The sequence below is a fragment of the Colobus angolensis genome, unplaced genomic scaffold (assembly GCF_000951035.1).
Source record: "Colobus angolensis palliatus isolate OR3802 unplaced genomic scaffold, Cang.pa_1.0 Scaffold272, whole genome shotgun sequence".
Lineage (NCBI taxonomy): Eukaryota > Metazoa > Chordata > Mammalia > Primates > Cercopithecidae > Colobus > Colobus angolensis.
Window position 1 is genome coordinate 3192064 of NW_012115955.1, and position 24810 is coordinate 3216873.

General features: G+C 48.0%; 3 protein-coding genes and 1 pseudogene across 3 annotated transcripts in view; 1 reads left to right on the forward strand and 3 right to left on the reverse strand.

Annotated features, from left to right (window-relative positions):
• The window catches only part of SHC3 (SHC (Src homology 2 domain containing) transforming protein 3), a 168661-nt gene extending 165168 nt beyond the window's left edge, over positions 1–3493 (forward strand). The window contains exon 14 of the mRNA XM_011948031.1: positions 3051–3493. Coding sequence (XP_011803421.1) covers positions 3051–3179 — 129 coding nt within the window. The 3' untranslated portion in view covers positions 3180–3493. The remainder of the gene's footprint in view (positions 1–3050) is intronic.
• A 4968-nt stretch (positions 3494–8461) lies between these two features.
• On the reverse strand, positions 8462–9121 carry LOC105516017 (annotated as a pseudogene).
• Positions 9122–11477: 2356 nt separating this feature from the next.
• S1PR3 (sphingosine-1-phosphate receptor 3) lies at positions 11478–19222 on the reverse strand. Its single transcript, XM_011948022.1, has one exon. The coding sequence runs from the start codon at positions 15406–15408 to the stop codon at positions 14272–14274; it is 1137 nt and encodes a 378-aa protein (XP_011803412.1). The 5' UTR covers positions 15409–19222; the 3' UTR covers positions 11478–14271.
• A 3770-nt stretch (positions 19223–22992) lies between these two features.
• The window catches only part of LOC105516027 (chromosome unknown open reading frame, human C9orf47), a 3690-nt gene continuing 1872 nt past the window's right edge, over positions 22993–24810 (reverse strand). Inside the window, 2 exon segments of the mRNA XM_011948032.1 lie at positions 22993–24727; positions 24729–24809. Coding sequence (XP_011803422.1) covers positions 24656–24727; positions 24729–24809 — 153 coding nt within the window. The 3' untranslated portion in view covers positions 22993–24655.

The window sequence follows — 24810 nt, forward strand, 5'->3', positions numbered from 1 at the left end:
TATGTTCTCTGATTCTATCTTCTGAGAAAGATTGTAGGGAATTGAAATAAATTATTCCTTAAATGCTTGATAGAATTCACCAGTGAACCCATCTAGGCCTTGTATTTTTTGTTTTGGAAGGTTATTAATTATTGGTTCAATTTCTTTAATATATATATGCCTATTCCGATTGTTTATTTCTTCTTGTGTGAGTTTTGGCAGGTTGTGCCTTTCAAGGAATTTTAAAATTTAGATTATCAAATGTATGAGCATAGAGTCATCCATGGATGCTCCCCAGCCTAGGATGAGCTTCCATCCCAACAAACCCATTACGTGTGGGGAATATTGTAAATCAAATGCAAATGAGAACCTGATAAACGGGCCACAAGGTTGAATTCTGTTATTCCCATATTCCTTTACTGTCTTTTTAATGTTCATGGGATCTCTTGTGGGGTCCCCTCTTTTCTTTCTTGTATTGATAATTTGGGCCTTATCATCTTTTTTTCTTAGCCCGGCTAGAGGTTTATCAATTGTATTGACATTTTCAAAGAACCAACTTTTGGTTTCATTTATTTTTTTCTACTGATTTGCTGTTTTCAATGTATTGATTTCTGCCCTAATTTTTATCTATTATTTCTTTCCTCCTGCTTACTTTAGATTAATTTGTTCTTCTTTTTTTAGCTTCCTAAGGTGGAAGCTTAGATGATTAATTTTAGACTTTTCTTAATTTCTAGTATATGTACATTTTAGTCTCTTCTGTAGCCTGACTAGAATGAAGGCTTTTATCTTGATTTTTATTTCCTCTTTACTATGCACAGCCTCAACCAGTTGTCTGGGGTTAACATTCCATGTGTCTTCACTGTGGCAGAATCCTTGCAGGTGTGTCTGGAGTCTAGGTTTGTCTTGGCTGCCCAGTGGTTTTAATCAGCCATCAGCATTTCTAGTGCATAACAGGTGAGTCCACACAGAGAGTTCTGTCGGCTGTAAGTTCTTTGGGCAGGAGCCAGACTTCAGTATTTATGGCAAAGAAGTGAGCTGGCCTCTCTACTTCCTTAGTCAGTAAATACATATATATGTGTTTATGTTGGCCAGCCTATATACTGAAATATGCTAACTGGTGGTTCTCAGCTTTGACAGCGTGTTGGAATCACTGGAGGAGCCTAAGACACTTGGTGCCCAGGCCACACCCTGAGCTCCTTATGGAACTGGCCTGGGGCCTGGACTGTGGTTACTAAAAGGTCCTCAGGAGGTTTGGAGGTGAGACCAGGTTGAGACTATTGTCTCAGAGACTTCCCTGCCCTAAACCACGCTTCACCCATTCCAGTGGGTTCCAAGTTTGCTCAGAACTTACGTGAGTGTCAGTCATTAAGGAATGAGAGTAAGGAGTCAATGTTAAGGCAACACCCCAGTACTTGTCGCAAGCCGAGTTCCTGGGTGCCCCCAGCTTCCAAATAAGTATGCTGCTTGAGTCACCCAGGGGGTCTTTCTGGGGCAGGAATGCTGAGGAGCCCCAAGAGAATTAAACAACTTCAGTAGAAAGATGCTGGGAAGTCTTGCCAAAAGCTTCCTTTCTGAACTTGCCCAACAGGTTACATCCTTAGTGAGGCTTAGTGCCCAAAAATCAGGAGACCCTCTGGTCCAGAGAGCTCTTCTCCCTCTGGTGCTTACAGAGATGGGTGGCGAGGGTTCCTGCAGGAGGCAAACACTCTAATTTCAAAGTTCTTCGGTTCCTTCAGCTGCTAGTTGGTAGAGCCATGAGCAGACGGTATGAGCTTCTCAGAGCACCTTGGGTAGGGACTTCCAATATGCACACCTGAAGTATAGATTTGGGGTGGGGGCAGGATGGTGGTTAAAAGTCCAGAGGCTGATGTTTCTTTGGTAGGTTGATGGAGGGGGAGAGGCAAGAGTGGCCACATTAGTGGAAGCAGGAGTGACAATGAGAATTTGGGGAAAAGATAATATTGGGGAAAACCGGAGAACGAACACAGCCTCGGGAGTCCCTGCAGGAGGACGAGGAGAGCTGGGTGTCCCATGAAAGGATGGGCTCCTGGAAATTCATCTGTACACACTGATGAAGAGGAGACCCCTACTAAGGCTGGAGAGAGAAGCCAGGGAATTCAACTGACCCTCGAGCGTAACCGCGAGGGTGGCCTGTGAGGGTGAATGGACATAGCCAGGTGGCTGCTTTCTGCCTCCATCTCCCACTTCTCAAACATGCAAGTCCCAGGGGATTGTGTCCAGAACTCCTCGAAAGACAGCTCCTGACAGGCCCCACCCCACCTTTTTCAAGTGTGAGCCATATCTGTGAATGTGCCAGCTCAGAGTAGAGGCAGCTGATGGACCCCAGGGACCACAGTGCAGGCCAGCAAGCAGGGCAGAGTGTTCAACTTCCTCTCCCCTAACATGGCATTAAAAGTTTATGGGCAGGCTGTAGAATTGAAAGCCCAGGAACATGGAGCCTGTACCTCTGACCCAACCTGGCTCACTCTCCAGTGGGGGACTGCAGGGGCAATAGCAGCTCCTCTTGGGAACTGTGGAGCTTGCCCCTGGTGGGTGCCCAGGATGCCTGGGGAGGAAGGAAGGCTGCCCGGAGGTGCTGGCATTGAGGTGGAGCCAGGCTCAGATGGAAGACACTAATTCTGGGCTGGGAGATGGCCATGCAAAGGCCTAGAGGTGGGAGGGTCATGGGAGACTGCAGAGCCCAGTGCAGGGCTCCCTCCCAGGGAGGAAGCAGGAGAGACAGGTGAGGTGGCCCTGGATGGTGAAGGTTGGGGAGGCCAGGCCTATAGGACAGTGGGCTGAGACATTCCAGAGCTCAGTCCCAGGGGCCTGGGCTTATGGTTACTGACAGGTCTTCAGGTAGTTTGGAGGTGAGCCCAACCAATGAAATGGATTGGCCATTGCTAGTGACCAGGGTCTTTGCAGATAGCATCTCTAAAGTGGAGGAAGCCCCTTGTCCCCTCCTCCTTTCCTTCTGGGCCAGTTCGGATGGTCTGGCTGATTCTGAGCAAAGCATGTTCTCTTTTTACTGCCTGTGGGATGTGCTTAACCGTTCTTTGCCTCATTCATAGATCCGGACGAAGGACAGAGTCTTTGACAGTATCAGCCACCTCATCAACCACCACCTAGAGAGCAGCCTGCCCATCGTCTCTGCAGGGAGTGAGCTGTGCCTCCAGCAGCCAGTGGAGAGGAAGCAGTGACCCAGCCAGCGCTGCTCCCAGCACTGTGCACCAGGTCAGGAGGACCTGGAGTGGACTGGAATCGGGGCTGCAGGAACTGGGACAGCTGCCTATGGTTCAGAGCCTTCTTCAAAAGCTTCAAAAGGAAGGCTTCCTTTAAGGTCAAGTTTCATAAACTTGGTTCTGAATTTCTCATATGCATATTAAAGGTGTACATACCTATACATCCTGTACAAAGTATCCCTCTATATTTATATTTTTTAAGACTAAGAAAGATGTAAGACTAATGTTCTGTGCTGTATGTTTTTAATGAAAAAAAAATAAGTTTGACTGTAGTTGTCCAGGCAAAAATTTAATTCAACTGACCCATTCCACCAGGAAATGCCACTAGGAAGGTGTAGCCTGCAGTTTTACCTAATAAGCACAATTGGAGGGGAATAGAAGCACAGAATTGTGATGGAATTGCAAGGCGTGCTGCTCAGAGCATGCCTAGCCCTGCACTGAAAGCTGTGAGATACTTGCTCTGAGGCATGACTGTGCTTGCTGGTGGGAGCAGACATCCTCCCTCGGCCTCCCTAGGATACCTCCTGTGCTCCCTGCACTGCACTCCACGTGCCTGGGGTGTCCAGCACCAGACGACTCACTGCAGCTTCACTGAAGAACAGGTGGCACTCCAGCTCCTCCTGGTCCTGCTGAGCACCGGACCCCACCACCCTTGACCCCAGTTGTGCGAGGAGTACTTGGGAATTCATTTCATGCCAAAATGGCACAAAATAAGCTTCAGCAACCAAGATCTTGGTTGATGAGTGCTTCCCTGTTCTTGTGCATCTAATGCTAAAATGGGTATTTGTAGAAGGGTAGCCGGGGCAAGTTCCTGTTTGTATCTCCCTCTTGTCAGCAGTTGACTACAGGCTGCTCGTGGTAGTTGCTAGGAAAGTCCCCCTCCCACCTTATACAATAGGGGAGAAGCCTGTGTGACAGCAAGAGCAGGCACCCATCCCAGAGCTCAGTCCCGGAGACTCAGGCATTGAGGCTTCTGGGGCTGCATGTGCCAGAAGCCCAGGAGTCACTGGAATCCATTTGAGGTTCTGCCTCTGGCACGAGGGATGGGGGAAAGGCCTGCTGTCCCAACAAGGTTTCCCAGTCGCTGCAGGATAGAGCTTGTGCCCACCCCCACTCTTTGTCTTGACTCCCTTTCTTCCAGGTAAAATACTGTCATTTCCTGAGGAGTCACTTGGTGTTAGAAAACTGGCAATGTTTATGGCTTTCAAATACTATCTCGGCTGAGACTGCCCTGTGATTTTCACAGATACCCTTTAAAGAATAGACGGATCCATTTGCTTGTTGGCAGCTTGGCTCTCGTTCTGGTGAGACCCCAACAGGGTACAGCACCCTGTAGGGTACAGGTCAGCAGAACAGAAAGACACCCTAAATATGTTTAGAGTTGGATAGTGATAAATCTGATCCTGTGAGGAGAGTTACAAGGAGTCTGAAAACTCTAGCAGATAATAATACTGCTAAGTTCTAATGCCAATGGTGTGAGCCCCATTTCTGCCTTGGGGTGTGCGTGTGGCCAGATGGAAGGATAGGTTAGAGCTAACCAGTGAGGATGAGTCAGAGCAGGCCCCAGCCTTCATACATGGCTTTCTAGGGGAGTTTTGCCTTTGAGAGTCCAATGAATTTGAGATGACAGTGAAGTCAGTGTTCTAGAATGTTCTGCAGTGGATTGACACTCTGGAGAGTCTGGCACTAATGTAGACTGAGCTACTGTTTCCTGAAATGGTTTTGGCTTCAGGCATCATGTGGATACTCTGCTTAGTGATCTAGAAGCAGAGGGCTGCATGGGGATGCTGGCAGCAGCTGCATCAGGCTTCTGCCCCGAGACAGTGTTGATTTGGATGCTCTGAGAGCCGCCCTGGGCATCTGTCCTCTGGGAGGCTAGGAGCCCTGGAGAGACACACACAGCTCTGACCCACCTGTGCGTGCATGTGCACCACATAGAAAAATGTGCGAAATGACCTTCTTTCAACATTCGTGCGTTCCCCATTTGTGAAAGGTCAAAATGCTATTATAACATTCAGGGACAATAGCAAAGTAGGCAACGCAAATTAGGAGCTGTGAATGCTATAACATTTGATTTACTTTATTTTTCTCTTGGGAGGACTTGAATGGTAATCTGCAGCTTTAGTAGCTCCTGCTGTGAAGTCAGTGTCTAGTTCGATGGTGATAGAAAATATATATAATACTTATTTTGCATGAGAATCAATTTAAAAATTCGAAGTATTGGAGTCAAATTTTTTCTTTTTAATATTAATTCAAAAATATACATTTTAAATCTCAGATTATAATATTGGTTACACTAGAATAGTGCCAGTGAAGTGAGCAGGCTTCAGACATAGCAGATGGCAGCAATTTTCTAATCTTTGTTCCCTTCCATTTGTAAAGCGGATTAGAGTGCACATTAGTTATCCCAACTCTTCCCTCTAGCACCGTGTGCTGGGCCATTCCTGTGAGCCTCACTGACACATGGGGAAACTGAGGCTGGGGCTGGTGCCACACCTTGCTGGAGGCCATGTTGTCATCTGGCTGCAGAGCCCTTCTGCTCACTCAGCATTTCCTGAGTCCTGCTGTGTGCCAGCCTGTGCTTTGAGCTCAGGATTCCAAGGCAAAAGCAGTGGAGCCTGCTCCCTGTTTAGCCTGGGCCCCTCTTCCCCACACTTTCTCAGGCCACATCTCTGCCTGGGCAGGGCAGGGAAGCTGAACAATGAATGCAGTGGGAATGGCACTATACCTTGCGTTCCAGGGCCTCAGGCTTCTGGGGCACAGTCGCTGCTGCTGTGCTGGGCCAAAGTGGCCCTGCAGAGTGCACCTGGGCCCTGCTGTCCCTCCAGTGGGCACCCCCAACACTTAACCCCAAACTCTATGTCTTCTGGGAGTACAAGGTGGGGGCCAGCAGTCCTAAAATGGCCCCTCTGCTCTGACTGAGTGGCCCTGGAGACCCCTACCCACCTCCCTTAACCCCACGAATGAATCAGCTGTGCTTCAAATGACATCTCTGTCCTGCGTAGGCCGGCTGGGCCTCTCATGGGGTGCTCATTGTGGTTTAACTCAGCTTTGATTCTTGACCTCCAAGGCTGCCTCTGAGTAGCTCACTGGAGAATCAGGTGGGGAGGTGAAAAACACCGCAGTCAAATGACTCAATCTTAAATCCTGTGCTTAAGACACCACTGTTGCTGCTTTTTATATCAGAAGCGCCCAAAGACTGGGCGTCCGCTCAGCCTTGATGAGCGAGCGGCTATTTTGTCAGGCCATCTCTAATGTTGGGATAATGGACAAAGGCCTGATTGGGCCATATATGGCCTTCTTTAGGGCCTCCTGGAGGTGGCGGAGGTCATGGGTAATTTCTAATGAAGAAAGGAAATGAGAAGCCGTGTGTATAGGTAAAGGCCTAACTTAAAAGGAAGGACAGGCTCAGGGAAGGGTGGATCCTGAAGGGCCCATGTGCCGGGGGCACAGTGGACATGTGTGTCCAGCCCCGCCTCCATGCCTGGTGCTGGGATTCTGAAGGTGGCCCCTAGCTCCCGAAATAAAGCTTTCCTTTTCAGTAGCATCTGAAACTTGGGTAGCTTCTTTCTATAAGCAATGCTTTAAGACGGACGTCTGGGTCCTCATTTCCTCCACACTGGCTGCCACCTGAAGGGCAGTCACACATTTTTTTTCTGTTGGGCTGAGCTGGGCAGAAGCCTTGGACTGTAGGTGTTCCTGGGGCAGGGGCAGTGCTGGCCATGAGTAGATACCTCCATCCAGCCTCCACCCTGGCACACCCAGAACGGCATGGACTCAGGCGGGTTGCTGGATTTCTCTGAGCCTTGGTGAGCTCTACACTGCGGGGCTATACATGTTCCCAGCTTGAGGGAGTGCTAGGGATCGACAAATATATGAAACATGTAAAGCGCGATGATTTTCTAAAATTCTGCATTCCCAACGTGCCCATCAGTTCTCTCTTGCTGGCCCAGCTTTGCGTGCTGTCCATAAATCCCTTTCTGTGGACGGTGACAGTGGGATTGGGAGTGAGTAGGAGGATTGTGGAAAGATCGCAAAGAGGTCATTGCGGGACCCAGACAGACCTTGCAGTGGGTTTCAGAGTAATACTCAGGTGCTCCCGTGGAACTTTCAAAGTTGGCTCTAAGACAGATGAAGTGGACAAACCCACTCCTGGACATAGTGCCAACCTAGAACTGTCAGCTCCACACAGGATCACAGGGCAGGGAGCTTGGCAAGACAGCCCAGCTGGGGGCCCCGCTTTTCAGAAGAGGAAACTGGAGCCATGCAAGGGGCTGGGGATCCACTTAGGAAAGAGCACAGGACTCTCAGTCCTGGACCTGTATGTAAAGCTCAGCCCCCGCCCCATGGAAATGGCGAGCAGTGCTTCCCTCCTGGGGTTCTACACCTGCGCTCCATCTCGAAATGCATAAAAGCCTGAGTCATTCAGATGGGAGGGGCAGTGTTTCTGTTTCCTCTGTCTCGGTTGGGGTTTCTCCGGAGGGAAATCCTGAGACAGGACTTGACGGTATGTCGTTTATTTGAGTGAAGATCCCAGGAGCAGGGAGAGAAGGAAGCTGACGAGGAAGACATGCATTATCAAGTAAGTGACCATCGTGTGCACAGCTGGAGCCGAATCCCACTGGGGAACCCTGAGAGACAGAGCTGATACCCCAGAGTTAACCCAGCAAAGCGGGGAGACGGCTGGGGTATTTATTCACCCAGTCTATCACTTATGGAAGGCTGTTTCTGGAAACAATTTCTGACTGGCCCTGCACACACCTGTACATGCTTCCCAAGCCGGGGAAGTCCTTGGGCCGAGAGACAGGCGTTCACGACAAGCAGACTTGGAGTGGAAGGCAGGCCTCAGAACCACCCTGTGAGCTGGTTCAGACAAAGATTGCAGGCCTTCCCACCCCCTGGCCCCGCCAAGTTCCTGACTCCCTAGGTCTGGAGTGGGGCCCGAGAATTTGCATTTCAAAAATTCTCGAAGCGATGTTGGTGCAGCTGCTCTGAAGTCTTGACTTTGAGAATCACTCACTAGTGAGAGTTTCCAGCCCTTACCTGTCTCTTATTGATGGCTTTCCCCCCTCTAATTTATAATTATGTTTTCACACCACTTCATGTCACAGATCCCAGGGTCCGTGCTGTGAATTTAAAAGTGGAGAATTAATAAGCATTTATAACTCCATGCAACCATTGCTGGCAGCTTAAATGCCATCTGCCAGCCACAATTTATTTATAATGGGGTTTATACATATTTATAAGTTTGCAAGCAACAAATGCACAGTTTTAAAACTGGCACATTTTATAGCAGCCAGAAAAATTGCAACTTTATACCAGGACTTGTGAATGTGAATTGCATATGTATATACATACATGCATATACTTACATTGATTAAAAACGGATCTGCATCTCCGTACACATGCAGATTGACTCTGTGCTGTGCACCTTGGGACTCCTCCCTGGGCTTTAGTTTTACAAGTAACTAGGAAGTCAAACAAACGTGAAGAATTTGGGAATTGGCAGGCTGTGGCATCAGCCATGGAGGATGGTCCTGGATGCTGTAGGATGTGGGATCCAGCACAAAGGGAACAAGAACAGGACATGAGGACCACAGGGGTTGGGGGAACCCACTGTGAGAAACGACAGAGAAGCCAGCAGGGGAAGACATGGAAAGAAGAAGGTGGAGGCAGAATAAAGATGAGAAGAAGGGAAGAGGAGGCTAAAACAAGTCTAGATTTAGACCTTTGTTCTTGCAGCCATGCATAGCTGTCTGAGGCCAGCGGGGAAGCAGGAGAAAGGGAAGGTGTGGTGGAGGAGGCTGTGCTCGTGATGTCATGCTTTGGTGTATTCCCAGGTGCAGCTGCATGTACTTGGCACAGTCTCTTGGGATTTCTGGCCAGCTTCTTGGGCTCATTTGCACATTAGTTAATATGTGGCCAACGCTGTACTGGAATCGTGGGATAGAGAAGTGAATGTATGAGGCCTCTGCCTGAGTTTATAACCTAGAAAGAAATAGACACACACACACAAAGGTGTTGGAGTGTGACAAGCCTTAAGGTACCCATGTGTCCATGTAAACTAGAACCAACAAGAGCGGAGTGCCCAGGTGAGTCTGGGGACTCTGGAGGCTTCGCACTGCAGGTGTCAGATACTGAGTGTTAGTGGCATGGGAGGAGAGCGTGGAAGGCTCAGGATGGGGAGGGACAGCCTGGAGTTGCCACTCTCAGTAGAGATGCTAGAAGGGGCGGGAGGTGATCCCAGCCTCCCTTCTTTCCGCCTCCTGGCTGTCACAGATGTTCTGAATTGATGAATCCCTCCGGCCAAAAACACACAGGCTCCTTCCCTAGGGCTGGAAAAACGGTTCTCACTGAAAAAGCACCAGGAATAAAATCTCATACAATTTTAGGTGACTATTTTATTGTCTCACCTTGAAATACTGCAGACGGAAAAACAGGCGCATGGGGAGCTGTGGTCCCGAGCTTTGAGGTGATGAATTCCCACACATGTGGTCATTTTTACCATAACCAAAGTTTCTAACCACCAACATCAAGTGGCAATTAAAACAGGCATTAATGGATAAATCCATCTTTAAATATTAATGGGGTTAATTTTGTTAACAACTATGTGTTGGTTGCAAGTGGAATGTTCTCTGTTCATTTGACTTTTGAATATAACTTGTTCCAGAATATTGTAAAATTAAGTATGTGAATGTTTCTTTGTATTCAGAATTAAACATTTGGTGTTAAAATCCCAGGATTAGGAGACAACTCCATGTAAATTTAATGCGTAATAATAGGATAATAACTTTTTAAAAAGCATTTGGATGGCAAATTATACATATTGACAAATGAATATTATTTGAAAGTTGTTTTGTTTCCATTAACTTTTTGTGAAACAAAAAGAATTACTGTAATGGTCTATGTCTTGGCGTATTGCCAATTCACCACTTTCTACTTTGTACTGGAACAGAACTGGCTTTTTGGACGTCCCTGAGGAGTGGAAATACAAAACGAATTTCAAGTTCTCTAATCTTTGTTCTATGACAAGTGATAAAACCTAAGTTATCTGGTCAATGTTTTAGAGATTTGACAACACAGCAGGTGAAGAGAATTAGCTTAAATTCCCTCCTCCCTTTCGATGAATCCACGGCGATTCCTTCACTGTGTCAGCAAATGGTGTGGTTTCCAAGCATGAGCCCTTCATGATCTGTCTGGTGCATCTCTGCGCTCCTGGGATCGCCAAGTGCAGGCACGGCATCGCGTCCCCCAGCGTCATCCTGTGACCCACCAGGGGAAGATGACACACCCAGTTTAGGTAATGCTGCACTTCTTGTTATAATTGGTTATTGGAAAATGTGCCTTTATTATCAGAACAGTGGTGTGCACATTTCTGATTATGTAGCTAACCTTTGGATATCTGACTTAGATACTAAAAACATTTGGGTGTTGCAGTTTTGCACTTGTAGATACAATTTAAAAGCATGAAATTGGTGATTTCATTAGATGTTTTCTATAAAATGCACCTTGTTACATTTCTGTGAAAGGGTCTTACCAGCGTGGAATAACTGGCTCAAGGGTTGAGAAAAGCAACCATTTTCTAAACAGTTAATTGTTTAAAGGACTATACATGTAAGTCTGCAGGCAATAAAGGCTATTGTGAAAAGTGTCTTTCATTTGGATGATGGATTTTGTATTGCCTCACTAAAGAGAGGAGGGGAGCTTGAAACTTTTCTCTAGGAAGGAGGTATTATCAGTGGTTCCCTGGGAGACTTTTTAAAAAACAGTTACAACAAAGCCTCCTCCCATCCACCAAGGCTGTGGAATGAAAATGTACCTTGGCAGATGTACTGCTAGAGGACTCACCTTACCTTCTAGCACCAGGGTGGGCAGCTGTGTCCTCACTTGCATTGGGGCATTTCATCATGAGTTGTAACAAGCATCGCTACCACAACAGCTATGCCGAGCACTGGCCTCCTCTTTACATAGCACGCAGGTCAGAGAGGCTAAAATGGACCGTTTGTATGGAAGAAAGCTAGTGTAAAGGGTTGGCTCTGATTTATTCTCTCCTGCTGCATAAACAAGAGCAAATGGGGCAGGACAAGGGGTCCTATGTCTTTGAGCTGCCGTGGGTCTTACAAACGTCTCCCTACCAAAAGACCATTCTCAAAATAGTATGACCTACCAAACTGGTGTAAAGAGCACCCAATGCACCGAAGTTTCATTAAAACACCACCTATGATAGTGGAGAAGAAGAAGAAAGGGGAAAGATTCTTTGGGGTTCTGCATGTGGTTTAATTCCTGAAATGCTGAGAAACACAGGTGGGTAGCAAGCCTGCAACAGTGCGCACCCCTGCAGTGGGGAGGGCGCCCGGTGAAAACAATAAAACAATCCCATCCCACGGCCTCCCAAGAGTGGGTTTACACGAAGGCTTTTGGTTTTATTTTATTTTTTTTTAACAAACATACATCAGAAATAGTAAAGGTTTCTAACTGAAAAGATACCTAATGCATAGTTTCTCTGCAGCACAGAAGACCACCTGTTTCCAAACTTCAAGGTTAGGGCTTTGAAACAGTCAGCTGCTAAATTATCTCCAGCTGGCTAGCTAGTTAGACTTATTGGAGCACATTGGTATCAAAGGTGATTATGTTTTGCATTTAGCAAATGAGCACAATTACTTTTTTGATGTATTTTTAATTCAGATTGCTCAAAAGTCTTGTTATTTCAAGGGAGCCTTATGTCACACCAAACATTGATACCTCCTAGTGGGAATGGCGGCTGTGGGCTCCCTAGTAGAGTTAATGGATGAAGGCTGAGATACTTAGATATTGGGGACATCAGGGTTATGGAGCAAAGCGTTATGAACAATAGCTTGAGAGAGCTCCAAGGCTCCCAAAGCAACTCATAACTATAACACAGATAAAGTTCCAAAGTCATTTCATCACCTATGTGAAAATGCAATACTGAATGTTTTGGCTCTCCGGTGCATTTTGTTGTTGTTTTATTTTATTCATTATTATTATTATTTTTTGAGACAGAGTCTTGCTCTGTCGCCCAGGCTGGAGTGCAGTGGCACAATCTCGGCTCACTGCAATCTCCGTCTCCCAGATTTGAGCAATTCTGCAGCCTCCCGAGTAGTGGGGACTACAGGCATGCACTACCACGTCCAGCTAATTTTGGTGTTTTTAGTAGAGATGGGATTTCACCATGTTGGCCAGGCTGGTCTTGAACTTCTGACCTCAGGTGATCTGCCTACCTCATCCTCCCAATATGCTGGGAGTACAGGCGTGAGCCACCGCGCCTGGTCTGTCATTTTCTTAATCCAATACTTTAATGTTTTACTGTCCTAGAAATGCCCTGGGTTTTCTCATGCTATTTCACAAGAGAATACGCTACTTTTCATTGATGTCAAGAAGGCAACAGAAATGCTCCTGGGGAAGATTTCCTCACAAATAGGTTTCATCTCATCAGTAACAAAAATTAGAAAAATCTTTGGTCAGCCCATGGAGGTGAGTTAGCCTGTCTCTTTATAAGAGCAACTTGCATCAGATGACGAAACAGGAATCAATTTCCCTTAGAAAAAGTTATTAATGTGTTAAGACCACTCTTTTAGGTTTTATTCAGGCAAATGCTCACTGAACCTAAAATACTTTAGGGGACTCTGATGTGAGCTTCCTTTGAAGGCTGGTTGGTTTTGTCTTTGTTTTTAAAGAGAACTCAACACGGCAACTGTGTGCTTATTGATAGTTCTACAAACGTGTTCACTTTTCTTTCCATCTATTTGTATAACATGTACAATCCTTGGGGAAGAGCATGTACAAAAATGTCTTCTAAGTAATCCCTTTACAAGGTAAACAGACTGCTACAGGTTCAACTTACGTTGAAAAGTAAAATTACAGTATCATGTAGGTATTATTACAATAGATCACTTTGAAGAATGCATCAACTGCCAGATCACATTTTCTAACCTGACAATTAAACTTCTCTTACTGATAGCCACGGTCAGTCTCAGCTTTCAGGAAGCTGTGAAACTGCTGGTGGCCACAGCTACTCAGCTGTGACGCCCGGGGGATTACTGACTTGGTGCTTTTCTAATATAGAAACAAACTCAACATAGAATCAAAGTGCTGTCTTGTGAGTCTCTGCTCATTTCCTAGACACCTTCTGTTTCCTGAGGCAGACCCCCGCCCCAGTGGTATGGGAAGGTGAGCCAGGTCAGCCGTCCGCTTCTGCTGCTCACTCATAGGCTCTTTCTTTGGCCCGCCTGGGGCACAAGCTCCTGCGTGATCTCGACTGGCTTTTCTGTGATTTGCAGAAACCTGAAAACCATCACATCATTTGACTTTGGGATATGATCAAAATTCCGCAGGGACAAATGACTGAAAGGACACAGGGCTGGTGTGGGTCAGACCCTCACATCTGGGGCCAGCCTTGGACAAGCCCTTTTTGGAGAATTTGAACTTCAAAAACTTGGTGAACATGAGACTTCATGTCAGTCTAAGGAGACCAGGGATGGCATGTCCACCTAGTTCACAACCACATTCTTGTACCGGGGGCTCAGTCCGAACCCACTCGTATAACCTGTTACCTGTGTGTTGTATGGAGATTCTGTGTATGTACCACACGGCAAAGACCTGCCACACAAATTCTGTGTAACACAGAGATGTACGAATACACAAGCATCCATTCTATGCATGGGAAATGTAGTGTAAATCATCAAAACACCGTTCAGAGGCACATGGAGAATCACACAGCATTATGTGGCCCACGACCTTCCCTCTCTGTGAACAACAGGGAGGGTGTCTGGGATTCAGCAGAAGGCTGTGGATGATGTCAGCAGCTTAGTACATCTGAAAGGCTCTGGAGCCCAAAGCGGACAAGGCACGTTGTCTACACTGAAATGGGGTGGTGATTCCTCCGGCCCCCACTGTAAGAGACGTCCACACTGGGCAGGCTGTTGGTCAAAGTACGGTAGCTCTCCCGAGTCACAGCTCTCGAGGGGCCCGTGTGGAAGCGATGCATGCAATAAATAAGAACACAGCCGCAGAGCAGGGCGCATGGAGAGGATCACTTGCAGAAGATCCCATTCTGAAGTGCTGCGTTCTTGTCCATGATGCAGGATGAGGGGGCTGTGTGGGGCAGGTCTTCCTTGACCTTCGGAGAGTGGGTGCTGTTGTTGCTGCTGCTTGATTTACTTCTGCTTGGGTCGAGCGCAGGCTGGATGGGTGAGGCGCGGGCCCCCCGTCCCCTGACCAGGCAGTTGCAGACCAGACGGAAGAAGGCCCGCCGCATCTCCTTGCTGGCCAGCGTGTAGATGACCGGGTTCATGGCCGAGTTGAGCACAGCCAGCACGATGAACCACTGAGCCTTGAAGAGGACGGGGCACGCCTGCACCCTGCAGGCCACATCGATGAGGAAGAGGATGAAGAGTGGAGACCAGCAGGCAATGAACACGCTCACCACAATCACCACGGTCCGCAGCAGTGCCATGGACCGCTCCGAGTTGTTGTGGTGGGCCACCTTACGGCTGCTGGACTTCACCAGGAAGTAGATGCGTGCGTAGAGGATCACGATGGTCACCAGAACGGCCGTGAAGATGCTGATGCAGAAGGCGATGTACTTCTTGGAGTAGAGGGGCAGGATGGTGGAGCAGTCCGGGAGATTGTGCAGGCAGTTCCAGCCCAGAATGGGCAGGGCGCCCAGCGTGAAGGCGATGAGCCAGCACATCCCGATCAAGAGGAAGACGCGGTGCTTCTTGTTGGCGTCATAAGGCCTCATTTTGATCATCGTCAAGTGCCGCTCGATGGCGATGGCCAACAAGCTGCAGGTGGACGCCCCGAGGGCCACGAACATACTGCCCTCTCTGAGGAACCAGACCGTGGGAGACAGGCTGAACGTCTTCTTGCCGGACATCAGAATGTTGACCTTGTAAGCGACGCCGGCCAGCAGGTCGCAGAGAGCCAGGTTGCCAATGAAAAAGTACATGCGGTTGTGAAATTTATTGTTTTTCCAGATGGCAATCAAAACCATCAGGTTCTCTAAGACGATGAAGCTGCAGATGACCAAGAAGAGCACGGTGGTGAGCGTGCTGGCCTCGGAGGCCTCCTTCAGCCTGCCCGCCAGCTTCCCCACGTACTGGTAATGTTCCCGCAGGGTCTCATTCCCCCGCGCAGGCTGGAGACGCGGCGGGAGGGCAGTTGCCATCACTGGGCGTTCACAGACGATTAGCTCCAAAATCCACGAGAGGGCGCTCGAGGAACATTCATTTCAAAGGGAAGCAGGGCTGAGGCTCTGGCTTCTTTCAGCAAAGCGTGCAGGCCAGACTCCAGCCAGGGCGTTGAAAAAGGGCTCCTGCCAACAGATAAAAAGAGGGAGCGACCATTGATAAAACGATCGCCGCCTAAGGGGCCACGGCAACGCTGTTGGAGAAAGGCATGAAAAACGTGGAAGTATTGGGATGGCTGGCCACGTCAGGCTGCACAGAGGGTCTTTAGACACAGGCTAAGTTCCTAAGTGATTGGGGGAGACCATGGGAAGCGATTTGGTGTCTGGAGTTGCCGGGAAGGGAAATTCAGTGCATGAATTATTGAATCCTGTAACAAAGATACACAGACCCAAATACAGCTTCCAGCTGGAAAGCTCCAGGCACTAGAAAATGCTAACTAGTCCTCATCTAGGGCACGGGAGATGGTGACCCATTATCCCAGTTACCCAGGGAAAAGCAGGATTTTCTCAGGACCAAAAAGCAGGATGGAATCTGAATGATGCCTGCTCAATTTCCAAGACCTCCCTGGTTAAGTTTCACAGTGGTATCGTGGGAAGCTCCCTCCCTTCCCAGATGGCGTCCCCTGGATCCAGGCCCAGAAATCAGGTCTGAATGGGCTGTAGGTTGGCCTGGCAGAGAGCCCTGAGGCCTGACTATGCGGTCATCGAGGGACCAACAGTGCAAGTCTGGGCAGTGCCCATGCAGACACCGCACTGGTGAGCAGCGAGTCCAGGACCCAGGGAAGAAGGAACATCAACCTGCAAAAACAGGACCTAAGTCTACAGAGGATAAAGGAAGGACAGGAAAACAGTGACAATCACACTCACTGAGTCTGGCTTGAAATTCAGAGCCCCGAATATCAGATAGAACTACGTGGGAGCATGTGAGCCAACAGAAGCGGCACATTTGGGAGCACTGCAAGAGACAGAAAGTGGTAAGTGAAGGCCTCGATGAGTTCTGAATTCCAAACTCTTCCCCCACCAGACCTCAAAGATTTGCACTCAACCACACTGGTAACAGATAATATCAGTCAGCCTTCTATGATGTCGATGACGCCACATACCCAACTATCAAGGTAGAAACCGCTTTCAGTGGACTCATTTATTTTATTTTATTTTTTATTTTTATTAAAAAAAAATTTTTTTTTGAGACGGAGTCTTGCTCTGTCGCCCAGGCTGGAGTGCAATGGTGCAATCTCGGCTCACTGCAACCTCCACCTTCCGGGTTCAAGTGATTCTGCTGCCTCAGCCTCCCAAGTAGCTGGGATTACAGGCACCCGCCACCATGCCTGGCTAATTTTTGTATTTTTAGTAGAGACGGGGTTTCACCATGTTGGCCAGGCTGGTCTCAAACTCCTGAACCTCAAGTGATCAGCCTGCCTCAGCCTCCCGAAGTGCTGGGATTAAAGCGTGAGCCACTGTGCCCAGCCATCATTTATTATTTGAGTAGTTAAATATCTAATTAAGTTCAAATGAGGCTAATTTAAAAGAGCCCACTGTGTGTATCCAGTGATTTTTTTTCTTTAACTTTTACAGTGTTTGAACCACAGCCCTAAATTTGCTTCAGAGACCCATGAACCAATACTACGGGCTCTGCATTTTAGGGTGTGATAGACTGAATCTCATCCACCCATGAGTTTATTCCCAGGTACATATCAGTCCCTTCAAGATCTGGGGCTTGCCTGGTTGGGGCTGAGAAGCAGAGGTGGCTCCAGATGGTTTCTGGATCCTCGTGAGCCTCCGGAGTGGTGGATGCTGTCAAAGTCCTCTCTCTACATCAGTTTGGGGGTCCTGGATTTTCTGAGATGGCCCCTTGCTTCTTTGCAAAGATTTTTTTCCAGTGTCCTGGAGCGTGAAGGTGTTAGTTGTTCTGGAGACCACAGGGATGGGGGCTGGTGGGGGGTGGGATGTCCGAGCTGATGTCTGTGCTCTGCCTGGAACTGCCCTGACCCTTCCCAGCTGCCGCCTCCTGAAGTCACAGAGGCCTTGGGTCGAGGTCAGCCGGAATGCCAAGTGCTGGCCGAAAGGCTTATGTGTTGGTCAAGGCCCTCTGCTAACTGCAGAAAGAAAAAGCAGCCAAGTTCCAAGTCCGGGCTGATGATGCAGGACGAAAGGGGGTTGCCTGCCCAGATCTCTCCCATCACTCATGAGCCATGACAGACAGCGCAGGGCCCTGGGCCTGCCTCCCTGAGCCCCAAGCGTGGCTCATCCATGCCAGCCCTACTTGGCTCCCCATTCACTTGAGAAGAGACCATGTCTCACCTGTAGGTTCTCCTGGAGGTGAACAGGACAGTCCAGTGGGCAGCCTTCCCCCCAGCCCCTCCCTCTCTACCCTTTCTGATTTTTATTTAAATATTGCCCATCCTTCAAACCTCAAGTCAAATTCTACTTGCTCTGTAACATTTTCTGGAATCATCTCAGCCCTGGTGACTTTTCTCTGATGCTGCATGCCACATTTGAAAAAGCACTGCAAACTGTCTCTTTAAATGGGGCAGTACCACAGGCAGCAGCATTTGCTGAGCATTGAGCTTCTCCATTCACACAGGGACCTTCCACCAAGGGTAAGTCCACAGGACCCTCCCCAGCGTCCTGTACAATGACGGGTGCTAAAAAGATACTGTCCCTTTAGATTTTGTTTGTTTGTTGTTTGTTTGGTTTTGTTTTGTTTTGGGGATGGAGTCTCATTCTGTCACCCAGGCTGGAGTGCAGTGGCGCGATCCCAGCTCACCAAACCCTCCACCTCACCACACCCTCCGCCTCCCGGGTTCAAGCGATTCTCCTGCCTCAGCCTCCAGAGTAGCTGGGACTACAGGTGCCCACCACCACGCCTGGCTAATTTTTGTATGTTTAGTAGAGACGGGGTTTCACCATGTTGGCCAGGCTGGTCTTGAACTCCTGACCTCAAGTGATCTGCCTGCCTTGGCCTCCTAAAGTTGGGCCTCATAAAGCTGGGATTATAGGTGTGAACTACTGCGCCAGGCCTAGTATTGCTTATTCTTTCTTTCTTTCTGTATCTGTGAGCAGGGACTGGAGAATCACTATTTCTGATTTTCACTTTGCTGGGTTTCCACCCTGATCAGGGGCCTCTCGGGGACACACGTGCTGTGCCCGGCATGCACCCTGGTATGAAGCCGGGTATGAGGACAACCTGGGCCCGCAGGCTGTCTCCTGCCACCTCCGTACCATTGCACAGTGCTGAGGGGGGCCGCGAGGGCTCTGCCGTTTCCCACATGAACAGTCACTCATGTTCATGGAAAAGGCATGGAGCAAAGGCAGTCTGTGGGCAGTGCCCGGTGCCAGCATCCTCCCTCCCATAGCAGCTGGAGCCAGAGCCGTCACCATGCTGCCAAATGGATGACCTGCCTGGCTCACACTGCATCTAGAGGGGCCTTCACCTGGCAGACAGACAGCTGCCCATGACACCACAGTGTCCTGGTTTATCCCACAGCATCGCTGGGATACCCACTCCAGTATGTGGGGCTTCTGGGACAGAAACTGACAAGCTGCAGACAAACCTTGGTTCCAATCAGTGATGCCTGAGGCCCCTTGTCCCCAGCTCAGGTAGGGATTCAAGCACATCTCCATGTTCCTCATCCTTTTAGGTAACACTGGCATATTGTTATAATTCAGACTGTTCTTGTACTACCTCAGTTTGCCTCCTGGGCCTCAGTTTCCCCCATGACAACCTGACCCTACCATTTTTACTTGTTCTGTCTCCTCTGAACCTTCTCCACACCTTTGCTTTTGCCATGCATCCAACAGCCAGATCTGGACTTGCTCCCGGGAGTGGAGAGAAGAGGGTGAATAGACCCATGGCTCCACAGGCTCATACAAAATTGAGCAGAGCAGAAAACAAGCAAACAATTAAAGACGAATAACCAGCAATAAAATAACGCCAATAAACATAGTATAAGATTTGCCAGAGACCCATCAAAACCATGAATCTTGAGGGCAAACATATTTTCCCATTAATGTTCGATTTATCATTTCCCTTATAATTAAATATTCATCCCTCAAGAAGCGTATTTGTCCAGAACATCTTTTGTTACATATGATTCTCCGCATTTTGCCTAAGTGGAAGATAATCTGGCGTCTTTAGAATCTAAAAGCTCATTTTCTCTGGATTATCAACATTTACAAAGCAGGCCTCATCCCAAGAGTTAAGTGCTGGGCTAAAGGCCAGATTGATTTTGGATGCATCTACACATGATTGCGCACGGTTAAAACCATCTCATGGACAAGAATTCCCCTCCGCTCCTGAGGGGTACCAGCCCCAGACGTCAAGTTTGCTGGAAGAAAGCTCAGAGCCCACCCCGGCCTGAGGCTCCTGGAGTCAGCGAGCCCTACTCAGGGCAAGAGGGGAGTCAGCCACTCTGGAGGATTGGTACTAACACTGCAGGGACTGCAGGAGTGCTGGGCACTGCAGGCGCCGGCAGGCCTGGGAGGCTGCCCGCCTCACCACACAGAGATCAGTGAGACCAGTACCCAGGCCAGCAAGAGGATGGGCTGGACCCTGCAGCCTTCCTTGTGCCCCTCCTAGTCACCACCTGTCCCCAAGCATCACCACTACCTGGGCTAGGACTCTCCCCTAGGTGAGTTTAGCCTGCTTCTGACCTTCACATGAATGAAACCCTGCAGGATACAGTTGTGCCCATTGCTTTCCTCTCCCCATGATGCTTGTACGAGTCATGCACATAGATGCACCTGCATGCTGAATATTCCTTCTTGCGCTCATGGCATGGGCAGGTACACTACCCTCTATTCATTCTTGTTCATGGACATGGGGTAATTTCTTCCATGGCCCATGTGTTGATTATCATCGGGTAGCACTGCTGGGATTGATTGAGGATGTTCTCTTGGCGAACACACGTCCATGTTTCTGCAGGGCCGATGTTGATTTGTGAGCGGTGTGTTGGTGTCTGGGATGGGCTTTAACCATGACTTGGAGGCACTGGGCTTCCCAGACCCCAGCCAGCTCATCTTACAAAACTGGTGGGGAGCGGGGGTGGCTCCCAACAGAGGGCAAGACTGATGCAGTATTAGTGTTCACTCTGCTGTATTCCAAAAGCAAGTGTCCAGAGCTGGCAGTGACGTTGTAAATTTGATCACGGCTTAAATTCCACCTGAACACTTAGAAATAAAGCCAGATGCTGAGACATGTGGCTCTTTGCAGACTAGTTTTGTATATATTCAGAAAGCTGGGCACATTACGGAAGACACAGGAGTACGGACAGCTGCAGAGTAGAGACGCTCCTCCTCATTAGCGGTGGTCTCTAACCAATACAGACGCTGACGCTGGGCTGCTCCCACTGCCCACCTCCGTGGCACATCCTTGCCTAGATTTTCCACTGTCTTCCAAATACTGCACTAACACATCTCCCTGACCGACTGGACAGACCCTGCCCACCACCCAGCTCTTCAAGATACTTAAGTATTTGATTGTCTGCATCTTCAGTCTTTCCATGTTTACTGAGAGACACTGCTCACATCTGAGCTTCCCTCAGTTCTACTCAACAAACAGCTCATTAGCTAAGAGTTTTCATGTCGTCCTCACCAAGCTGGGATCATCCAGCCTACCTCAAAGCATTTTAATAGCAACACTTTTTTTTTTTTTTTTTTGTAGAGAAGGAATAAGACGCCTTCAGAAGATAAGTCTGCAGTGAATGACCCCAAGTTAGACCCTGCTAAGGTCACAGGTGCCCACCTTCCCCCCATTTTCAAGGAGAAGCATCGCTGGGGGGAGGGTGAGCCAGAGAGAGGAGGCCGGATGGATTCCAGATGTGCTTTCTATACTAGTGATTCGCTTTCTCTACCCATGTCAAGTTGAAAAATAAGCAAACTATAAAAGGAAGAAAAAGAGAAAAAATAAAGAAAATATTTCCACAGTCTGATCTCCTTCCCAACACCCCCCTTTCTCTCTCTGCATAAAAGAAAAGCACAATAAGATAGTAAGATATTTCTCTCGGTCAGATGCAGGATGCTATATTTTTAATAGGCACGTACTCCCAGGGATATTAACTAGCTCATCCTCCAAATTGAATTAAAACACCAAACATATGCCAACAAACAAAATTTCTTGGAAAGCAAGATTTTTTTAAAAATTTCATTTAAAATAACTTAAAAAGGAAATGAGTTGGCCGTTTCACAGCTCCAGCAAAATGTCTTTGCTAATGAGTATTTTCCCTTGCTCTGGATTTCTTGGGTGACCCCACTCTGCTTTTGGAGAGAGTCCATTGCAAAATGCGTGTTTCACACACCCGGCTGCACACGCTTGGCCCATTAATGCAGCTCCCCTGAGAAAAACAACTGTTACAGACAAACCAGGTGAGGGCTTTGTATCTTTTCTCCCTTCTCTTCTTCAAAGCATGCAAGTCAGTGCACTTCCTTAGACTTACTGCTTCCTGGTGGCTCTTCCCCAAGTCCTTCTCCATCACAAATAAGGCTGGGACATTATGAGCTATCTGGGCATAGTCCAGGGAACCCCAGATATGGAGGCTGTGCCCCAGGAAACTCAGGCCCCGGCCCTGAGCATCTGCCTCTGTGTCCTGAGCTTCCAGACTTGTGTGTGGGAAGGCAAGTGCATCTGATCCAGGAGGTGTTTGACCCCTTTGCCTGTCCATGAGTGTTTTTAAACTTTCTCCCTTCTGCCGCTTCTTCATGACGGCATAGGATAAATGACTCTCAAGATTTCCGCAGGGATGAATCCACAGGGATGTGGAAATAGGCTCTGTGAGAGGGCTAAAGGCACATTCAGATAAGAGCCATCCTGCCCACGAAGTCAACCTGAGATCCTTCCTACCCCTTCCCAAAGGGGCAGTCTCACCTGGTAACTCGGCATATGTGCCACCTTGCACCATGGACATAGCACACATGGCCCCACAGCGGCATCTGCCTTCTGAATGTACACAGGAGAATACCAACGCTAGGGGAGGCGGGGGGGGGGTCACTTGTCCTTAGTCACAGAGCTTGGAAAAGGCTGGGCTGGGCTGGTGTCCATGCCATCTGATTTCAGGATGTCACATTAGGGATGAGCTCTTTGGGAGGCTGCCACCTTGCCACTGGTTCTTTGCCTAGGTGGTGACAAGAGATTCTCTGGCAAGTTTTAGAGACAAACTGCCTTATGCTTCCATGTCAGCAGAATGCTAGAATGTCATTCTAGGGGCACTGAAATATCTGGAAAATTTTGAAGCCAGGAAAATGGAGCGGCATCTGCAAGGCCAAAGAGCACCACCCATTGCTTGAGGAGCGGGTCCTCGCCTCGCTGTGTGAGCTGACCCCAGCCCAGCCTGTGGCACAGTGAAGAGCCACTCACTGCGCACCAATTTGCACTGGACAACCTCATCACTGATTTGACCCAACTGGCCTACCGTCTGTTACAGACACAGACTCAATTCCTCAAAAATGGGATTCAAAAAAGGGAAGGAGACTTTATGCCCAGTAGCTATAACAGTAACATCAACTGAAACGTGTTATTAACTGTAACTAGATATGATTCCACTCAGTCTATTCTTTTTCTTTTTTTCTCAAACATTATATTATCTCCAAAAGCTTAAGGAAAATCTTAAGGCCATTAATTTGGCAGAAAACATATGGCAGCGGAATAATAGGAAATGGCTCCGAAACTGATAAGAAAGGAATTAGGAAGCCAAATATGAAGGAACAGAACGGCTCATAGAACCCACAGCACCCTGGTTCCAGCTAAGGGAAACAGACTGCATAAGGCTGGCGGCCTGGCTCTGGTAACACTGGGGAAACAGTACAAAGTCCTGGCAGTTAAAGGGTTCTACAACAGGGCAACCTCAGATTTTTCAAAATTGTGGCATGCTCAAATTCTTTTTTTGGTAATAAAAATATATCCACAGTATATACTAAAAACATACATACAGTACATGTATTGAGGAAGATGAAAGAGATACCATGAAGTCAAGTTAGTGTCATTATTTCCAGAAAGAGGAAAACCAATCCCTGAATTCTGAGAAATAAGATCCTTAGGCCACTATGTAAAGTTTCTTCTACAGGAAACTGTAGTCCCTACCCTTTGCATATGGTAGAAAATCAGAGACTCGTGCATTTGAATTAAAATCACAATGATAAAGAGGAAAACGGCATTTTCAAAGATGAAAACTAGTTGAGAAATCATTCTCTCTAAATCTTAGAGGGAGGCTCTTAAGAGCTAGCTTCAGTTTGTATCTCAGGTATCAGGTGATGGGCGTGACTTCAGAGGCCCAAAGTGAGTATTTACTGGTTTGCTAATGAAAAAAGCCTGATGTGTGGTTCTTCTCCTATGGCAACAAAGTTATTCAACCTAGCATTGAGGTCTGCATCCATGAAATAATACTTTACAGATATGAACACTTCCACAACTCCTCAAGCACACACACACACACACACACATGCCCCGCACCATCACCATCTCCTCAACCAACACCAGCCCTGGGCATGGCCAGCTATCCTTGTTAGTCATATATCTGCAGAACATAATCCTTCCCTTATACTTTCTTGGAATTATATTTTTCTTAACCATGCCTGCAAGATTTTTGTCTATGAACAAAAAATATTGAAAAGATAAATTATGAGTATGTGGTCATATACAAAGTCTGTGACTTCTAATGTCCAGATTTTAGAATGATACCTAATTCTGGAGGTCTCAGAGGTCCAGGTAGGAGTGGGTACCATGTATAGGGTGGGCCTCCATTTAAAAATAACCTTCTAAAGCGCTCTCTGTTCTTGCAGCGCCCCTTTCCTTAGTTTAAGGGTCAAAATGAGGTGTGTTCCCTTAAAAAATCCAACAAGAAGTTCCTTTCTTGTATCTAAATATAAAAACACCACAAAGAAATGTGCCACTGGGAGTGTCCAAAGCCAGAAAGTCAGAGGAAGAGAGACAGAGAGAGAGAGAGAGAGAGAGAGTATTGGGAGACTCAAAAAGCCCAAAGCCCCTCCTGTAGCTGTTATCTCACTTATGAACACAACGTACTGATTTTTCGTGGGAACCTCATTATTGCATTGTGGGGACTTCGTCTTCCAGCACCGATTCTGACGGACCTAATTGCCTTGTTTGAGAAATGTTAGGAAAAAAACTAATTGTCCGGCGAATATTGTTTAAAAGAATGATTTTCCCAGGCTAAGGACCACAACCCTCTCCCACGTCCAGCGTCCCCAGCCCCTGGCACTGCGGGCGCCTAACTTTTTAATTGTCCAAGGAAAACGACTGATGGAATTTCTCCACAAACAGCCTCTCCACTTTCATCCAGGTATTCAGCTTCCAGCCCGTTGTAAACGCTCCGGGTGCGGTGGAAAAGGCCTCCTCCGCGTTCCTGCAGCGGCTCTGGGGGAGGGGTGCTG